This window comes from Zophobas morio, unplaced genomic scaffold (genome assembly GCF_036711695.1).
Source record: "Zophobas morio isolate AGI-343-1 ecotype UQ-CSIRO unplaced genomic scaffold, CSIRO_AGI_Zmor_V1 ptg000007l, whole genome shotgun sequence".
NCBI classification, from domain to species: domain Eukaryota; kingdom Metazoa; phylum Arthropoda; class Insecta; order Coleoptera; family Tenebrionidae; genus Zophobas; species Zophobas morio.
Genome location: NW_026972112.1, coordinates 10,605,864 through 10,622,309, shown reverse-complemented (window position 1 = coordinate 10,622,309; position 16,446 = coordinate 10,605,864). Strand labels below are relative to the sequence as shown.

Genomic DNA, 16,446 nt, shown 5'->3' with positions numbered 1-16,446 from the left:
GCGTAGCTAATTATTACGGTTTTTCTAAGCGAAAATAAGTGAATTTTCAACTGTTGTTGTTTTATTGTTTGTAAATTCACAGTTCATGTTAGGATTTTAATCGTTACTGGTTCTAACACAATTCAACAAACATTAGATTTGTTCAGATTATTCTTTGTTTACCAAATTATGAATTAGGTTTCTGGATGCTTATACTTAAGTGTTACATTATAGCACTTCTTAATTCCTCACACAAGATTGTTAAATTCAATCTAAAGTTGCCCCACTCTGGCCACTCTGGGAAAAGACCGCGAAGGTACGGTAGAATTCATAATATCCTGGACTGAGGTTCGGGGGGGGGATTAAAAATTTTTTTCCTTAAGCAGTTATTATCATCATATCAGCATTACATCACCGAGATATTTTCTCGCAACGTGGAAAATTGTATCACCCAGGCATTTTCTCGCAACGTGGAACATTACATCATCGAGAAGCTTTTCTCGCAACGCCTGACACATTTTGTGTTGTTTGATTGTCAAGTTTGGGATAAGCTGGAGACAGTCCGCGATATAAACTCTCAAAGCTAATGGTTTTAATAACTAGTCATTCGGATCAAGGAATCATTTAACATAAAGTAAATTGTTTGTTTGAATCGTTGATAAAGTGTGGCATAATTTAACATAATGTAAATTCTTTGTTTGAATTGTTGATAAAGTGTGGCATAATTTAACATGAGGTAAATTCTCTGTTCTGGCAGCGGCCTTGTTGAAAGAGCATTTTCAAATTGCGCACATGTTTGGTCCATAAAATCTTATTGAACAATTAACAACATTGTGGGTCATGTGGAACGTGCATTTTATTCCTTTTATTTAGACTATTATTTGCACAGCGCCACAGGATGAATCACATTTCTGGGAGACATATTTTTGACGCATTTTTTTGAACGACGCATTCGTCCAACGCCATTTTGAACCTCTAGATTGTCTGCCATCATTTTTTTTGTGTTTGTTTCGGGGAATGTATAAATAACAATGGCCCAGAATGCAACTGAATAGTTTGACTTTTGAAAATTAAACAATAACTCAAATGGACATAAAATATTAACCTCATGTAATTTTCTTAACTTTGCAATTTTTCACTTCACAATTTTAGCCTCAGTAATTTTCTTTGCTGTATAATTTAAATTTAACGTAAATTTTCATGCTCTGCAGTTACTAACCTCACGAAATTGTTTTTTGCCAGCACACGTTTTACTTCACACCAGATCTTTTTTTGTTTTTATAAATCTTTGCTAGTTTTTTTGTTTTGTATATATTTTATTCATTAATGCTTCCATCATAAAATTGTCTGCTGTCAATCTTAATCTCAGATAAGAAATCTTTGGTGTTTCAAATTTCATAAGAGTGTGTGGCGAATTTAAATGTTGTTTATTGCTCTTTTGAAACTTTAATACTTGTAATTGAGGGCAAATAACACAGAAACACGTTGAGAAAGCGGAGTGCGCGATTCCTTGTCGAGCTGGCGGTTGCGCCATCTGCACAAAAGAATGCAGCCTTAGGAAAGAAGTCAGGGGAGCGGTCGGGATGACGTGACGCTTGCGGCTTGGCCCAATAGCCGGGATTTCCTACCACGAGTTTGTGACCGTAACGGTCTGTTTCCGCGCGGCATGTTGCCTACTCATGGAGGGATGCTGGGTGGCATGTGCTTGCCGATAGGATAGAACAGAATCACCGTCGTGGGGGGAGAACAGCCACAACCAGGAGCCCTAAACTCCGCTCTTGCTACAACGTCCCTTTTGGGTAATTTTGCTGTGTTTATTAAAATTTTATTCTCTTGTTGACTGCCATAATTTAAATTTGTCGCCAAACGTCCGTAATAACTTGTGTATTTGGATCCAGTTACTTTACTTCACATTTTGCTTTGTTTCTATTAAATTTGTGATATTCAAATATTTGTATTGATTCAGAACGTTTCATTTGATTTCATTCAAAGTTTAGAAAGTTTTTTTTGTAGCTGAGCACTAAGAAGGTCTTCAACCTGCGCAACTTAGTAGCAGCTTTTTTTTATTGTTTTTTTGTCAGTGGAGGAATAAAACATTTTGTGTCCTCCATATATTTGGCGAACTGTCATAATGAGACATAATTTCAGCGAGGCGGGATTTTTAAAATTCCTGGCCAACTATGTCCTTACAATCATTTATAAAAACCCTGTATTATCATATATGTACAATAAAAGTATAATCTATCAATTTTGTTAACCTAATTTTGAAATTTTTCTTACACTTGGTCGTGTTTCCTAAGGCAACATATAAATATGCAGGAGTCTGCATTTCGTTGCAACGTTAATAAAAGAATAATAACTCTTATACAGTAATTAATGAATGGTAATACCAGCGGTTCGCATAATTTTTCACGTAGTTTAAAATCTATTACTTGCTAATCTGAATATAGCAGTTTTATGATCGTTTAACCTTATTACATACGGGTTTTAAAACTTAAATCTTTATCGACGATCAACCACAAGTCTGTTACACTTTCTAATACTTCGAACTAGTTGCCATAGACATTTATTACAAAAGATTAGCTTTTATTCTTTCGCGGAAAATATTACAACCGAACACTATCGTAACACTACTTGTTTAACGTATTACTTGCAATATAAATATGCTATGGCTTAAAGTTGCAAGCCTTAAGGGAAAGTTCGATTTTTGGTAACTTTTGGTATGTCTAATTACTTAGCACAATTTTGAGACGATATCAATAATAATAATAAGACGGTAATAGTGAATAAAACAAAATTAGCAATTCGATAAATTTGGACCTTATTATTACAAATAGAACATACTCAAGTGGAAATCACGTAAAAGGATCAGGCAAATTCGAAAAGAGCGATACTGGGAAAAGTTGACCGACATAACCTATTCGAGTGTGAACATACGTAAGCCTGCCCCACATGTGGTTTCGGTCATCTTGCCGCAATGTGCTTAAAGCAGCGTTTGTTTTTTACCCTTCGAAAAATAAGATCCTTTTTCATTAAGGAAAGAAATCGACAATGTCTTGCCGTTGTAACGACACGTTTCCCCAACAACTCTATTAATATTTTATGGTTATGTCGAGCCATTCTCGTAACGACCGTTTGATTTAGCAGTTAACTTTATTATAAGTTATCTCTTTGATAAAACGCACGCTAAATAAATCTATAAATTATACGCGACACTTAATAGAATGATAATAAAAATATGAGGCGGTCATAAAGTGGAAACATTTATTAGAACTGCTGCGCTGTACTAAGTTAATATCTTTGGAGAAACCTTTAGGTTGGTAATAAAGTGCGGTTTTATATGCAGCATGCTCCGACTTGTTCCTACTGTTGTGTTTACTGAAATCGTAAAATCAATGTCGGCTGTAAATTATGCAAACATTGATATTCGCTTTATGGGGAACCGTGGAAATTACGTGAACGCCGCATCATGAAAAATCCAGAGATGACGTCTGCGAATTAGGGTTAAGTGAATTCTGATAAAAATTTTAAATGCGACGTTTTCGATGGAAATGAATGGAAATTGTGGCGGAATATGACAGGGATCAATTCTAGGAAGCACAACTTGTCGTGGTCAATGGGTGCAGTTTACCTGGGGTTTGCCGACCAGGGGATCCAACGGACTTACCTAGAACAAAAAATACATACATAATTAATATCAGTGGTTTTTAATTTCATGACTGTTTATAACATTTGATTTGAACGAAATACTAGAACAGTCGTTGAGTTTGAATAAATGAGCAAATGAGACAAACTCCAATAAACGTCAGCCCTGGAAACGATTCCATTTCGTGCATATTTTCAATAAGTTGCTCGTATTGGAAATTGACTGGAGCATTTTAGCTGGTTATTAAATTTCCGGCAGAGTTGCCGCAACTTAATATCGCCTTAACTCTTCGAGCACAATATTAACAAAAGATCAATGATGGAACATCAATGGAACGAAACAGGTGAAGAATGGAAGTGAGCATTCGCAAACACAATAAGAAACAGCGGAATCGCACAGATGAAGCGATGAGTCCCATTCACACAGACAAAAGCTTATTGTAACTAGCGAAACCTTTATCTCGGTTTTGCACGTAATATGACTTAACTATCTGGATACGGTGCAACTTATGGCCTTCGGGGAAATGAGTTCGTGCAAACGGTGGCTTTGTCGGGACGATAACGATACAAAAATTTATTTCTCATTCAATACGGGGACACCGTCAGGGGGGGGGGGGCTACGCAGATTAAACGATTAAACGCAGTGGGTAGCCAACATAAACAGAAATAATTTGAAAGTTCCAGGATTAATTTTAATCGTAGATGGCTGGCACTTCTGTGACGAACGACGGGCAGCTCGGGCACCAGTTTTTCACCAATCGGTGCTCCAATTCAGCAGTTGCTTGGAAATCTTTATAACAATTAAACGTAGTTCGCTTCTATAGTAGGAGTAACTAATATTTGAGTTTTATTTCTACTCAGATTTGTTGCCTATTACAGCTAATATGTTTTATTTTATTTTCGACTAAAAATTCCGTAGGCTTCTGGATGCAATTTCTCCAGTATAAGCGGATCGAAATCCACACTGTGCGTTATTCTGGATCCATTCTGGCACTTCATTACCCGACAGCGCGTGGTTCTCCTGCAGAACCAATATTAGCGCAGTCACGTGTTCAATTTGTGCCCGGGCCGCAAAAAATGTTTATAGCAACATCTGATAGTTAGCAAGTGGGGCGTCGGCCTTTTACCGTGGAAATAAAAATCACCATTCCGCAAACCCCAAATGATATTCTTCCGCGATCCCGGAGCGTGCATGCGTCGATTTGATACCTCGATATTATTAACTCCTGGCTGGCGGAGGCGCCGTATGTACAAAGGCAAAAAGCTCTTTAGCTCGTTCCACAAATGATATTCGAATGTTAGTCGAAGAACACGGCGAAAATGCGAAACAGCCAATATAATATTTCACGGAACCTGGACTTTTTGTTGCTTTTATGGCGCCGTTACCGCTCAAAACCGACTCTTTAAAAGGGAATCGAGCAAATGGGGGTTTGGCGATGCGGGGAGAGTGCGTATAAAATTTTTCACAATTAGGGAAGGGGGTTGTAGGAGGGATGGACAAGTAAGTCGGCGAAAGCGTCTTTAAATTTCGACAGCTCTTCATCTTTGCTAAGCAAACAGAAAAGAGCGGAAGTTCGTTAATCCCCGGCTGATTCCATAATGCGGATCTGTCGTTCTAAACCCCATACATCGGCCAGTGGGAAATTCAATTCGAGCCCGAGCTAACACCAATTTGTGTGGTCGAGGTGCGGAAGATCCGACGGACCCTCGGCAGGAAGGAAACTTCTTTTATTCGGTGTATTTCACTCGCGAGGGCCGATATGGCCGCTTTGATCAAAATTCCGGATCGATCGCCGGAGCCTTACACGATATTTCGTTTCGGTAACGACCAAAGTGTCCTCGTTCAACGACTAACAATTTATTTATGAATTAGTTACTCAGTACTACTCTTAGGCGGCCGGGATTTATTTCTCCCCGCCACCAAGCGATAACTTCACTTCTGTTTTAGTGAGTACGAATTATTGTAATTTTGGAATAAAAATAAACTTTAGTAGTTCTAGTATGTAAAATTGTTAATGTTATTCTAATTATTTTGTCTTAATATATAACGTTATTTCTGTTCAGGCATCACCGTCACTCCAGCACGGCATGAACTCGTACGTGAAGTTGAGCACCCTACCGGAGGCGAATCCGCCGCCGAGTAATTAATCCTCGCCTCAACATCTCTCTCTACAAAATATGAACCAGTAAACCGTTAAAAATGCGATCATTTCTCCGGCGTAATGGACTTGTTTGTACTTCCCCGGGTGAAAAACTAAAGGAACCAAAAGAGAAAATTAGACAAAGCGAAAGAAATAAGTGGAAAATCCACTCGTTAGGAAAAGCTGATCTCTCTTTGTCGAGTCACACAGAACGCAAATTATGCCACTAAGTGAAGCGTTAAAGCAATCATAAGCAAAAATAGAACAAGAGCTTCAGAGGCGACTGAAGAACAAATAGAACAGTTTAAGTGATTATATGGAGTTGCCATGGCGGTTCGATATTTTCGTTCAAACTTTTTCGTCTCCCGAGGCGACGGCCAGTGATTTATGGCTTTTTAAACATTTAAGTGTGGCATAGAGCGTGCGCGAGGCTCCGGTCGAGGGCGAAAATTCCTCCGCGGCATTTTTCGAAAATTAAAAGTCACTCGATAACTAATTTCTGCGGCGGCTCTAGCAATTCCCCTCCGCGTCAATGAACAGCGATTGTTGCAAGTTCGGCTTTCATATTGATTGCCCGTTTTGCGGAACTGAATACTGAAATCTGTAGGGATTAATCCCTTCGCTCGGATTAAGGGCTGGCATTTATCCTCGTGTGAAATTACTTTTTCCAGAGCGAAATTATGGAATTAATTTGAGGAAGGTCCGTAAGCGCCGGATTAGGCGATTTGATATGAGCTTATTAAAATACAAACAACATAAATTATGCAGAATTTGTTCCTCTTCGGGGGGAGTCTTTAATCGTGGATGTGGTAATTAATCTGGAGCCGGTTTGCATGGCGATAAGGCGTTTCCTTTGAGTCGCTGAGAGATGATAAGGAGCTTTCAAGAAATGAAGTTTTTATTACCGGGAATTTGAAATAATTACTTTTCAGTTAAGTGGATGTAGAACAGAAGGGTCATTAAATTCTTTAATTACTCCGGGATTGTAAAACACTGGCGAACAGTGGTACGTAAACTAATTAAAGGATGCATCGCCGACCTCAGTTACTATTTCGAGTGCGACTATTTTTCAAATATTATTTTTACACAGCAAAGTAAATTAAGTGGAATTTTCTTTGCTTATGAGGATTCTTACCGCTACGTGTAGAAATAATTTAAATTCATATTTCTACTGCTAACATCAGTTTAAGCTTTCCATGAATAGAGCTTCGGTGGATTATTAAACCAAATAGAGTATTCAGCGTTAGTTGGATGAAGAATTAAATACTTTCGAACGCCCCGTTTAATTGGTATATGGTGTACACTGCCTTTCCAGAAAAAGCAGCACACCTTCAGAAGTGTGATCCGAAGGATGTCAGATGAGATCAGGTCAGGTTAGATCAGGTCAGGTTAGATCAGGTCAGGTTAGATCAGGTCAAGCCAGGTCAGATCCGGTCAGGATGAGGTCAGGTCAGATTAGGTCAGGTCAGGTCAAGAAGAGGAGGGACAACATCGACCCTCCACCACCAAGTGACTATTGACAGTGGATAAAGCTGGGGGGAGAGTATCTGATAAGCCTGTGACAGGAAATCGACCGAACAGGTAAAGATATTATTATCGCTGGAAACGCGCCAAATCATATGCCTGGGGCTCACCGTTTGAGGACAACAAGGGAACAAAGCTTGCAGAAGGGATTGCTGAATCTAATTTAGTAGTGCACAACACAGGAAAGACTATAACATTTTATGGAACTAGAAAGGACTCTTTTGTCGTCGTTACAATGAGTACGCCCACAGTGGCAAAAAATATAAGGAAATGGAGAGTACTGTCGGAGGAGGAAGACTTAAGTGACCACCACCACATCACTTTTGACGTAGAGTCGAAAATGCAGAGAACCTACCTACCTACCCGTATATTGGTGGAATGCGGAAATAGCAGCAGTGAGGAGAGAATGCCTGAGGAATAAAAGAGTTGGGGTAAGACAAAAAAAGAGAAACTTCAGTGATGGAGCAAGAACAGAGAAAGCAGAAAGAAAGTGAGGAAACCAATAGGAATGTCCAGAGAATCATCCTGGAAAAGACTTTGTGACTAAATCGATAGAGATGTCTGGAGAGACACTTACAAAATCGCTTCAAAAAAGATAAACGTTTTGCAACATGTTATCATGAGCGACGAGGAGAAGCAGAAAGATGTTGAGCAACTATTTCCAAATGCCAAAATGTCCGAATGGAAGAAATTAGACGTAAAGCAGAATGAAACCCCATTATTCACCATGAGGAAACTGGAACCGTGTGCTAAAAAGATCAAACTAAAGGAAGCACCTGGTCCGGACGGCATAACACCTGAACTCGTTAGGATTACTCTGGCTGAAACACCTGAGGTTTGCCTGAAGAAGATGATGAATAAGGCCTTGTGGAAATCATTGAAAAACGGGAGCTATCTGCGTATCTACGAAGGATGATTTTAAGTTACCTAAATGGGCGTTGAATCCAGGGTGTCGAGAACGTTAACATAGAAATGACATGTCGGGTACCATAGGGGTTAGTACTCCGACCCACCCAGTGGAATCTATACTCTGATGATGTTTTATGATTATGCGTACCGGTGGTAACAGAGCTAATAGGCTGCGCCGATGATTTGGCCATGGTAGTATCGGCTAAGGACGTTCCAATACTGATCCGAAACACAGAACAGGCGGCGCTCCGAGTAAAAGAATCCCTGCGAAATCGAGGACTGCAAATGGCGACAGACAAAACTAAGCTGGTTATACTTGCCGGCAGAAGGAAGTTAAAAAATCTTCAATGCAGGATAGACAGAGTGGATATAAAAAGTGATGATAGTATAAAATACCTAGGAGTGTGGTACGATAAAGACATGCGCATGACAATTCATCTGGTGAAGGCATTGACGAAAGCGGAGGTGGCCTTCAACAAACTCAGCAGGCTGATGCCAAATATAGGTGGTCCGGGGTCGAATAGCAGAATCCTGCTTTGTGGCGTAGCCCAGGTTCTAGTAGGAACACGACCGCTGGACCTAATAGTGCATGAAAGGATCAGAATATACGAAGGGACACAAAGAGGAGCCGCACATTAAGATACGCTGGAGAAGTGGAAAGAAAGATGGTGTAGGCAAACGGACAAATCGGTGTTGCCCAAGCGGTTCATAGAAGACCTTGGAAGCTGGGTCAAGGGAAAACATGGAAGACTGGACTACCATCTGGTGCGGCTACTAATGGGACATGGCTACTTTGCAGCCTACTTGACAAGGTGGAAATCTGGCGTGTCGTCACTGGAATGGTTCGAGAAATTTTGGGTTCCAAAGAGAAGGATGGACGCAGACGGAAACGTGAAAACAACGGAAGATAAGATGCAAAAATGGCAACCTACCACCCCCCCCCCCCCCCAAAAAAAATAAACATGGTTTCGAGGGAGATGGAGAACAGGTCGGGAATGGGTTTTAGCCGGTAAGAGTCCTGGCACTACCAGGGATGATCGAATCTAAGTCCCTGGTGGTCATGAGAGTTTCCTCTTTCACCGAGGAAAAAAAAGGTCAAGTCAGGTCAGGTTTGGTCAGGTGTGCCGGCGAATTCAATGAGCAATGTTCGGAATAGTGTGGAGAAACATAGGATGCAAAGTGAGAATTGCTCTTACAAATGTTTGCGGAAATGATTCTAGTCGTACACAATGATGGTAAAGTACCAAGATTTTCAAGAATGAAAACCAAGTCCTATATTAACCCAATAGTAACCATAGAAAAGTTACGCGGTTACGACAAGAAAAACAAATATCCTGGGGTCGCTATCTATTTAACTCAATTCTAATGTATAGCGCACAGATGTGGAAGGAAGCGCTCAAGGAAACATTGAGAAATAAAATAGAATCAACGCAGAGAATATTGGCGTCACGAATATACGGGGCATACCGGACGGTATCCAAATGTAGTCGCTGGGCTGATCCCAGTCTAGGTTCTGACCAAAGAGAGGATAGGAGTGTATGAGAAAAAAAAAAGTGTAAAAATCTATGGGAGAACATATCGAGGGCATCTTGGACAAGAAAGTTGATCCCCGAAATTGGCGCGGAAGAAACCACAGAGAGGTGTATTACCATCTCACTCAAGTATTAACAGGACATATTTACTTTTAAAGCGATCACCAACAGAGGGGAATAGAGCCAAGAAGTTGACCGAGATGTTTGTTAGTAAAGATATAGAGATTCTAAATAGGAGTGGCACGCCGACAGTTCATAGGACGCATATGCACATAAATATGACGGTGTTTACTCTGAGGGTGATTCGAAAAGTTCCTCGATGTGTGTGAAGATCTCAGCGACCACAAATATATCGAGAATGCGGTATGTAAAGAGAGAACACAACACGAGAAACGAACTAGGATTAAAAAAGAAATAAGCTGGCTGTTAGACGAAAAAATCCAGAAGAGGTGGCTATGCTAAAGAAGATCATTGCAATGGCTTACCAAGTCTCTGAGGTAGCGATGGGGATAAAAAGTCGCAGTGTGTATTATTGATGGGAGAAAGTGGTAGAGCCGACAAGAGTGTGTGCGAAAAAGTAAAGAGAAATGCCGAGAGCCAATACAGAAGCCTGAAAAGCAAAGAAAATCTCATATAACGAAGCCAAGAAAATATTTAGGAAATTGGTAATAGAATCTAAGAAAAAGAACTGGAAGACGGTTTGTGCAGAGGTGGATGGTGATCCGTGGAGAAAAGGATACCAGATGGTACGTCGAAAAATTGCGATTGCGAAAGTGACAATGAATAGAGAGAAACTGAAAGAAATGGCTCAAAAACTGTTCCCGTCGAGATTGAAACAATAGTAGCTAAAGGAATATAAAAAGTAATGTGAAGTGACTGAGAATGAGCTTGCTGAAGTTGCAGGTTGTATAAAGACAGACAGGCCTTCTGGAGCAGATGTAGTGCCGGCAGAGCTGGTAATGTGGGTGATAAAAGCACGTCCAATAGAAATTGTGAGGGTATTGAGAGAATTGTATCGCCAAGAACTTTTTCCAACGGCGTAAAAGAGAGTCAAACTAGTGCTCGTTCCGAAAATTAAAGAAGGGAAGAGGGAGAATAGTAAATATAGACCCGGTATATGTTGGACAGGAATGGTAACTCTTTGAACAAACAAAAAAGCTAGAGAAAAACGGAGCAATTAGCGACAATCAGTTCGGAATTAGATCTGGTAGGTCAAACAATGGAAAAGGTCCACGAACAAGCGGAGGTAGCGAGAAAGGGTACTTATTGTCACAAGAAGTTGTGTCTCTTCGTGACCTTGAATGTCAAATGGGGAAATGAAAAGACCACGGTTGCCGAAGGGTCTTGCAAGTGTCGTGGGAAGTTACCTTTTAAATAGATGACAAATGTTGCCAATGGATGAAAATTACGACCTGAATGCCATAAAGGTTCGTTCTAGGACCGGTGTTACGGACAACCCAGTCCAAATAATCAAGAAATGTTGGACGGAGTGGGACTGGAGATGGTTTATGAGTGGTATTTACGTCTAAGCAGCGGCTAACAAGATCCAGAAGAAGACGATGCAACTAAGCAGGTTGCTACCAAATATGGCAGTAGCGAGAGCTTCTATTCGGAAGCTACTTATGAGTCCCAATATGGTAGAGAGATACAGAAATAAAAAAAAAATGTTGACAAACTGAGGAGATTGGAGAGAAGTATGGTCCTGAGGGTTTGCCCGTTATCGGACCATTTCTACTGACGCGTTATTAGTGGTAGCTGCAGTGGCCTTGTTAGAATTGTTGGCAAAAAAAGACACAGACGGGCCAAAAAAGAAATCCGAAGATCGAGTGAAGATCAGAGACATTGTCACGATGGTAAAAGTTATGGAATCAAAGCATTAAAGTAAGATGGACGAGAAAACTGGTACCAAACGTGACACCCTGTCATTACAGGTCGCATGGAAAAGTAAATCACTTTCTAACACAAATACTGGCCGACCATGGAGATTTCAACCAGTATCTCGATAGAATACGTTAACTCTTGCGGGTACTGTGGTCTTCTAGACACGAAATCCAGACGGCGGAGCATTTTGTTCTTGAGTGTGACCGTTGGCACAGTGAGAGGGAAATGTTGGAATCATAACTAGGTACGGAACTCAGTATCGCCAGAACAGGAGGACTCATGTTACAGACAGAAGCAAAATGCAGATGGTTAGTGAGTTTATTCTCAAAAAGAAAATAAGGGAGACAACCATGGTGAAGGAATGTTGAAAGGTGATGCCGCCGTGGTTCAAGTATTGAGGAAGACCGGGCACGAACACATTGACGAAAAAAAAGGTCATGTAAGATCGATAGATGACGAATCAAAAATCTCCAAAATGTTGAATACTTTTCACAATTTTAAGACATAAATCTTAACTAAAATGTGCAAAATATTAAATAAAAGTCTATATATGTGGTTTGCAGTGCATTTTATGTATTATATCTTTTATAATTGCTTATAAAATGGATTTGAAAAGAGCTAATTTAGGAGAGGATTTTATTGTTTACAGCAAAATCTCAGGAACTACTGTTTGAAAACATTTTCGGAGCGCTAGCTGCTTTTTTAAATATGTGAAAAAATCTTGGTGGTCCCTTTTTTAAAAGAATCCTGGGGCACTGTTTTTAGAAAGATTTGAAATAATATTTTAGCCTCTAGTTTTTTTTAATATAAAAAATTTAGGGGTCCTTCATTATTCACTTTGAAAGAATTCAATAAAAGTTGGGGGGCTCTTGTGTCTTTATTTAAGAATATGAAAGTTTCATAAGTGCACCTTGTATTTTATTTTTGAAAGAATCTGAAAAGTCGTTGACGATTCCTAGTTTTTTTTAGAAAAATTTCAAAGAATCTTGGGTGAATGTAATCTTTTATTCTGTTAATTCGTATGATCGTCATAACAAAAAAAAAATCATTTGTCTTAACCTCACTTGTTTTATTCGAAAATACAACAGAGGCAAGGCAAGTTCTGTTTAAATAACTTCAGATCAATTTTTATTCTTCCATGTGATCGCCACGCACGTAACCAATCACCAATACAATTCCACGGACGCATTTCGAAGGGCTATTTCACGTTCCCCGATTTTCCATGCTTTTAACTGTCCGCGGAAGAAAAAACACCATCCCCGGCTCCCCTCTTGACAAATCCCCACCCTTCGCCTGCATGAATGTTTTAGTACCTCTGGCAATAAATAAGTATGTGAACGCGATCCCGCTCTCCGCCCAGCCGATTTCGGCGCGCTGACCAACTCCGGGCCTCCGGACGTAACTCTTAGCCATCAATATCGCCGGATTACCAACAGCTGTGCACCGCCCTATAAAATTAATTTTGTATGAGCTCCGGCTAGCGAATAAAAAATACACGCTGTTTTCGCGCCGAGCCCTCGCCAAAACAAGATCGGAGCTCCTTCATTTGCATCGCGGCCGCTGGCCTAGACCAAAACGACGATTTCACCGTCAAGGATTAAATAAGGTAATATCGCGAGCGAAAGATGAAAAAATGCGTGTTTGTTCTGCGCGAAAGAGGTGGTGCGTTTTAATTAAATGGGGAGGTATTTAAAAAAGAGAAATTTTATTTTGCGAATAACGAAGCCCGTGTTGTGGAACGAGCCAATTTACGGCGAGGCCGAGTTTTGAAAGACAAATTCCGGTACATTTTCGGGCAAGTTTTGCGCGGATACAACGAGATAAAACAATGCGAAAAGTTTTTTATTTACATAATGGGGCTCATTTTTTCGGAAAGGCAAGCGGTTTTGTCTTATTGGGGTATTGTGAGGGTTATTGGCGGTCTTTTAACATATGCTGCTCGTTTTTCTGCGCCGAAAAACGCTCTTCAAACAATGTTAGAGGAAAATCCGCGCAATGTAATGACCGCTTTGTTTGTGTGTAGGTTAACTAATCAGAAAGCTCTACAATTTATACATGACATAAAATAAAAGGAAATTTGAAATAAAACGACATGTTCTCCAGGGTGTGTTCTTACTCTTATTCCGGAAAATGCGCTCGCTTTGGTAATACGACTCTCAGAAATAATAATTTATTTTGCTTATTTATATTTTTTCTTTCATTTGTTTTTCGCTTATGCCATAAGCAGTGGATAACGTTATAATATCGAGGGCAAATCTTTGTTTAAAACATATGCCGGCCGGTCACACAAAGCTCTATTGGATTAAAGTAGCCCGTGGGCAATTTGGCATTAAAATTCCGCTACTCAGAAATTAGAATTTACAAAATATTGCTACACTGATGATCTTCATAAAATAAACATAAAAGGGTTAACAAAAAAAAAATAAAGTGTTTCCCTCCAACATATGTATGTAACTCAAAAATTAAACAATTTTTAAAATTTCTCACATATTTATTACAACCATCAACCCCTATAGGTTCCAATTCCGGAACTATTGGACAAACTGGATAACTGTTCGTTCTTTAGTGTTATTGATCTCTCAAGTGTCTATCTTTAAGTCGAAGTCCGCGAAGGGTCAACACTCATTGTGAAGTTTTTCAATACAATAGACTCCCATTTGGTGTCAAGACAGCTTCAGGAATTTTTCAACAAATAATGGACGTCATGGTCCCTGGACTGAAGAATGTTGTAGCGGATCTGGAGGACAGAGCTGTTGAAAGACTAGATCATCAGCAAAACGTTTACCACATCTTGCAACACGTTTGAGAATTTTTCAACGAAAGATGAAGAAATGCCGATGTTACAGAAACATCCGTTGTGACTGACTGCAGTAGGTCGAAAACTTGATCGCAGGTAAAACCTAAAAGTCTTGTAAAAAAATCTGAAAATGAGAAATATCTGCGCAATGTTCCTCGTTTACAAAGAAAATACTCCAAATATGACACGATATTTTTTTTAGCTATGACTACCCTGCATCTGGCGCTCGTGGAGCGCGGCCGCGATAAGTTTTCAACAACGATAACCGAATGCAGACACACCGGTATCTCAGCTTGCAAGAAAGCTATTGCCTGGGGAACGTAATCAGAGACGTCCAGCCTGTTTTGCGCCCCAACTGCGCAACAATTTATTATGTGGTTTTTATTTTTTGAGGCTCATTAATAACAGCGCTGCAAGGGGCAACGCAAATTTAGCCTCCGCTCCCACAATGCGCTTTTATCGCTAACAAAAGCCGAAATTCCATTCGCCGCAAAAGAAATTGAATTAGCCCCCTCCCTCCGCGCTTATTTATATGCAATTCGGGAAGTGAGTCCCGAAATGGCGCATATCTCATCCCGGCGGCGATAAACGCTGTACACATTAGCAAAGAAAATTTTCTGACAGAGCAATTTTCGAGTGGGATATTTCCGGGCGAAAAGTCTCATTACCATTAGGCCGTTAAAAATATGGAATACCAACATCGCGCATACTTTGTCTCACTTTGTGTGTGCCGTGCTCCTGAAAGGTAATATTTCATATCGGTCCCAAGGCGCTGGCGAAAATTTCAGCTAGAGTTTCAGGCCCTGAAATACGTGCAGTTCCTTGTTCGCCCAGCTGAAGGCTTAATTAACCTAATTGCCAGTTTCGCACTCGGTTGAACACTGGAGCTTTTTATCGTTTTATAGGACTCACTTGTCTCACGCAACGTATTTATTATGCGCTTCGGTTGCCGCAAATGCGAACGATTTCACATGAGGCGCTGAAACAGATCCATTGTAGTCCTCTGGGTGGAGCAACAAAACCAGCAAAATAAAACACTGAATAATTCGGAGGTTTTGTTGTCGAAACTCTCTGACCAATTAGTGTTATTATGTAGGTACACAATTATTCTTTCTTCGGAATTCCTAAAGGTTATATTCAAATAAAAAAGACATTAGCAAAATTTATAATATGAACTGTCTACACCATAGTTGATTTTTACGAGAGTAAGCGAAAAAAAGGGTCTCCCGTTTTCGTCTCTCTGTCTGTCGTCTGTCGTCTGTGGCGATAGAAATAAATAGATAGATAATCTCCGAAACTACTTGACCGATTATTGTCAAATTTTATACGTATGTTAGCAATATGTTCATTTGGTAAAATCCTGGCCAAACTTTGTTTGATCATCTCCACCAACAATTAGATGACGTCATCTTAAAATTTTGCGTGGTAAATGCTATTTCAACAGTATAAAATAACATAGTCTTGTATTTGTCAACAATTCTTTTCATTAGTTACTTCTTTCAGGCTCTGACAGTTCTTATTCTTCTATTGTAACTAAGTAGCTAAGTACTTTAACAATATCAAACAATATTCATTAGATTTTATGATTTTCTATAATTCAGTGTTGCACCTGTGGGAAATAAACATATTTATTTAATTATTTATTATCAGTTCAGTGTTGTAATCCTTTGTTTACGAACAAAACGCGAACAAGCGGGTCGTCCCAAGATGGTCGAACAATAAAAGCGAAATATATTTAAACGTCGCAATTCCGGTTTTATTTCCGTTCCGTGCCGTTATTCCTCAATGTATGCATGAGAGAGGCCGAGATTCAAATGGAATTAACGTGAGCCGAGAATATAGAGAGCGAGTTTTGATGGAATGTTTTTCCATCTTTGGTAAGCGAACAGAGACTTATGTATTTAGAAGTGAGCATTACCATAAATTTGAATTTAATATCGGAGGTTAGATGGAGTGAAAGGTTATTTTGTGTTTCCTTTATTTTCGGGGTGTGTACGCGTCGAGTGGATTTTCCCGAACGGCCCTTTGACCGTTAACC

The 16,446-nt window shown here is 39.8% G+C and overlaps 1 protein-coding gene across 2 annotated transcripts in view; it reads right to left on the bottom strand.

The window, feature by feature from the left end:
* The window catches only part of LOC135124509 (nephrin), a 336,173-nt gene that overhangs the window by 185,199 nt on the left and 134,528 nt on the right, over positions 1-16,446 (bottom strand). The window contains exon 2 of one of the 2 annotated variants that reach the window (XM_064049621.1): positions 3,611-3,646. The exons of the other annotated variant lie outside the window; for it this stretch is intronic. Within the exon in view, the coding sequence (XP_063905691.1) occupies positions 3,611-3,646 (36 nt within the window). The remainder of the gene's footprint in view (positions 1-3,610; positions 3,647-16,446) is intronic. 2 annotated transcript variants of the gene reach the window in all.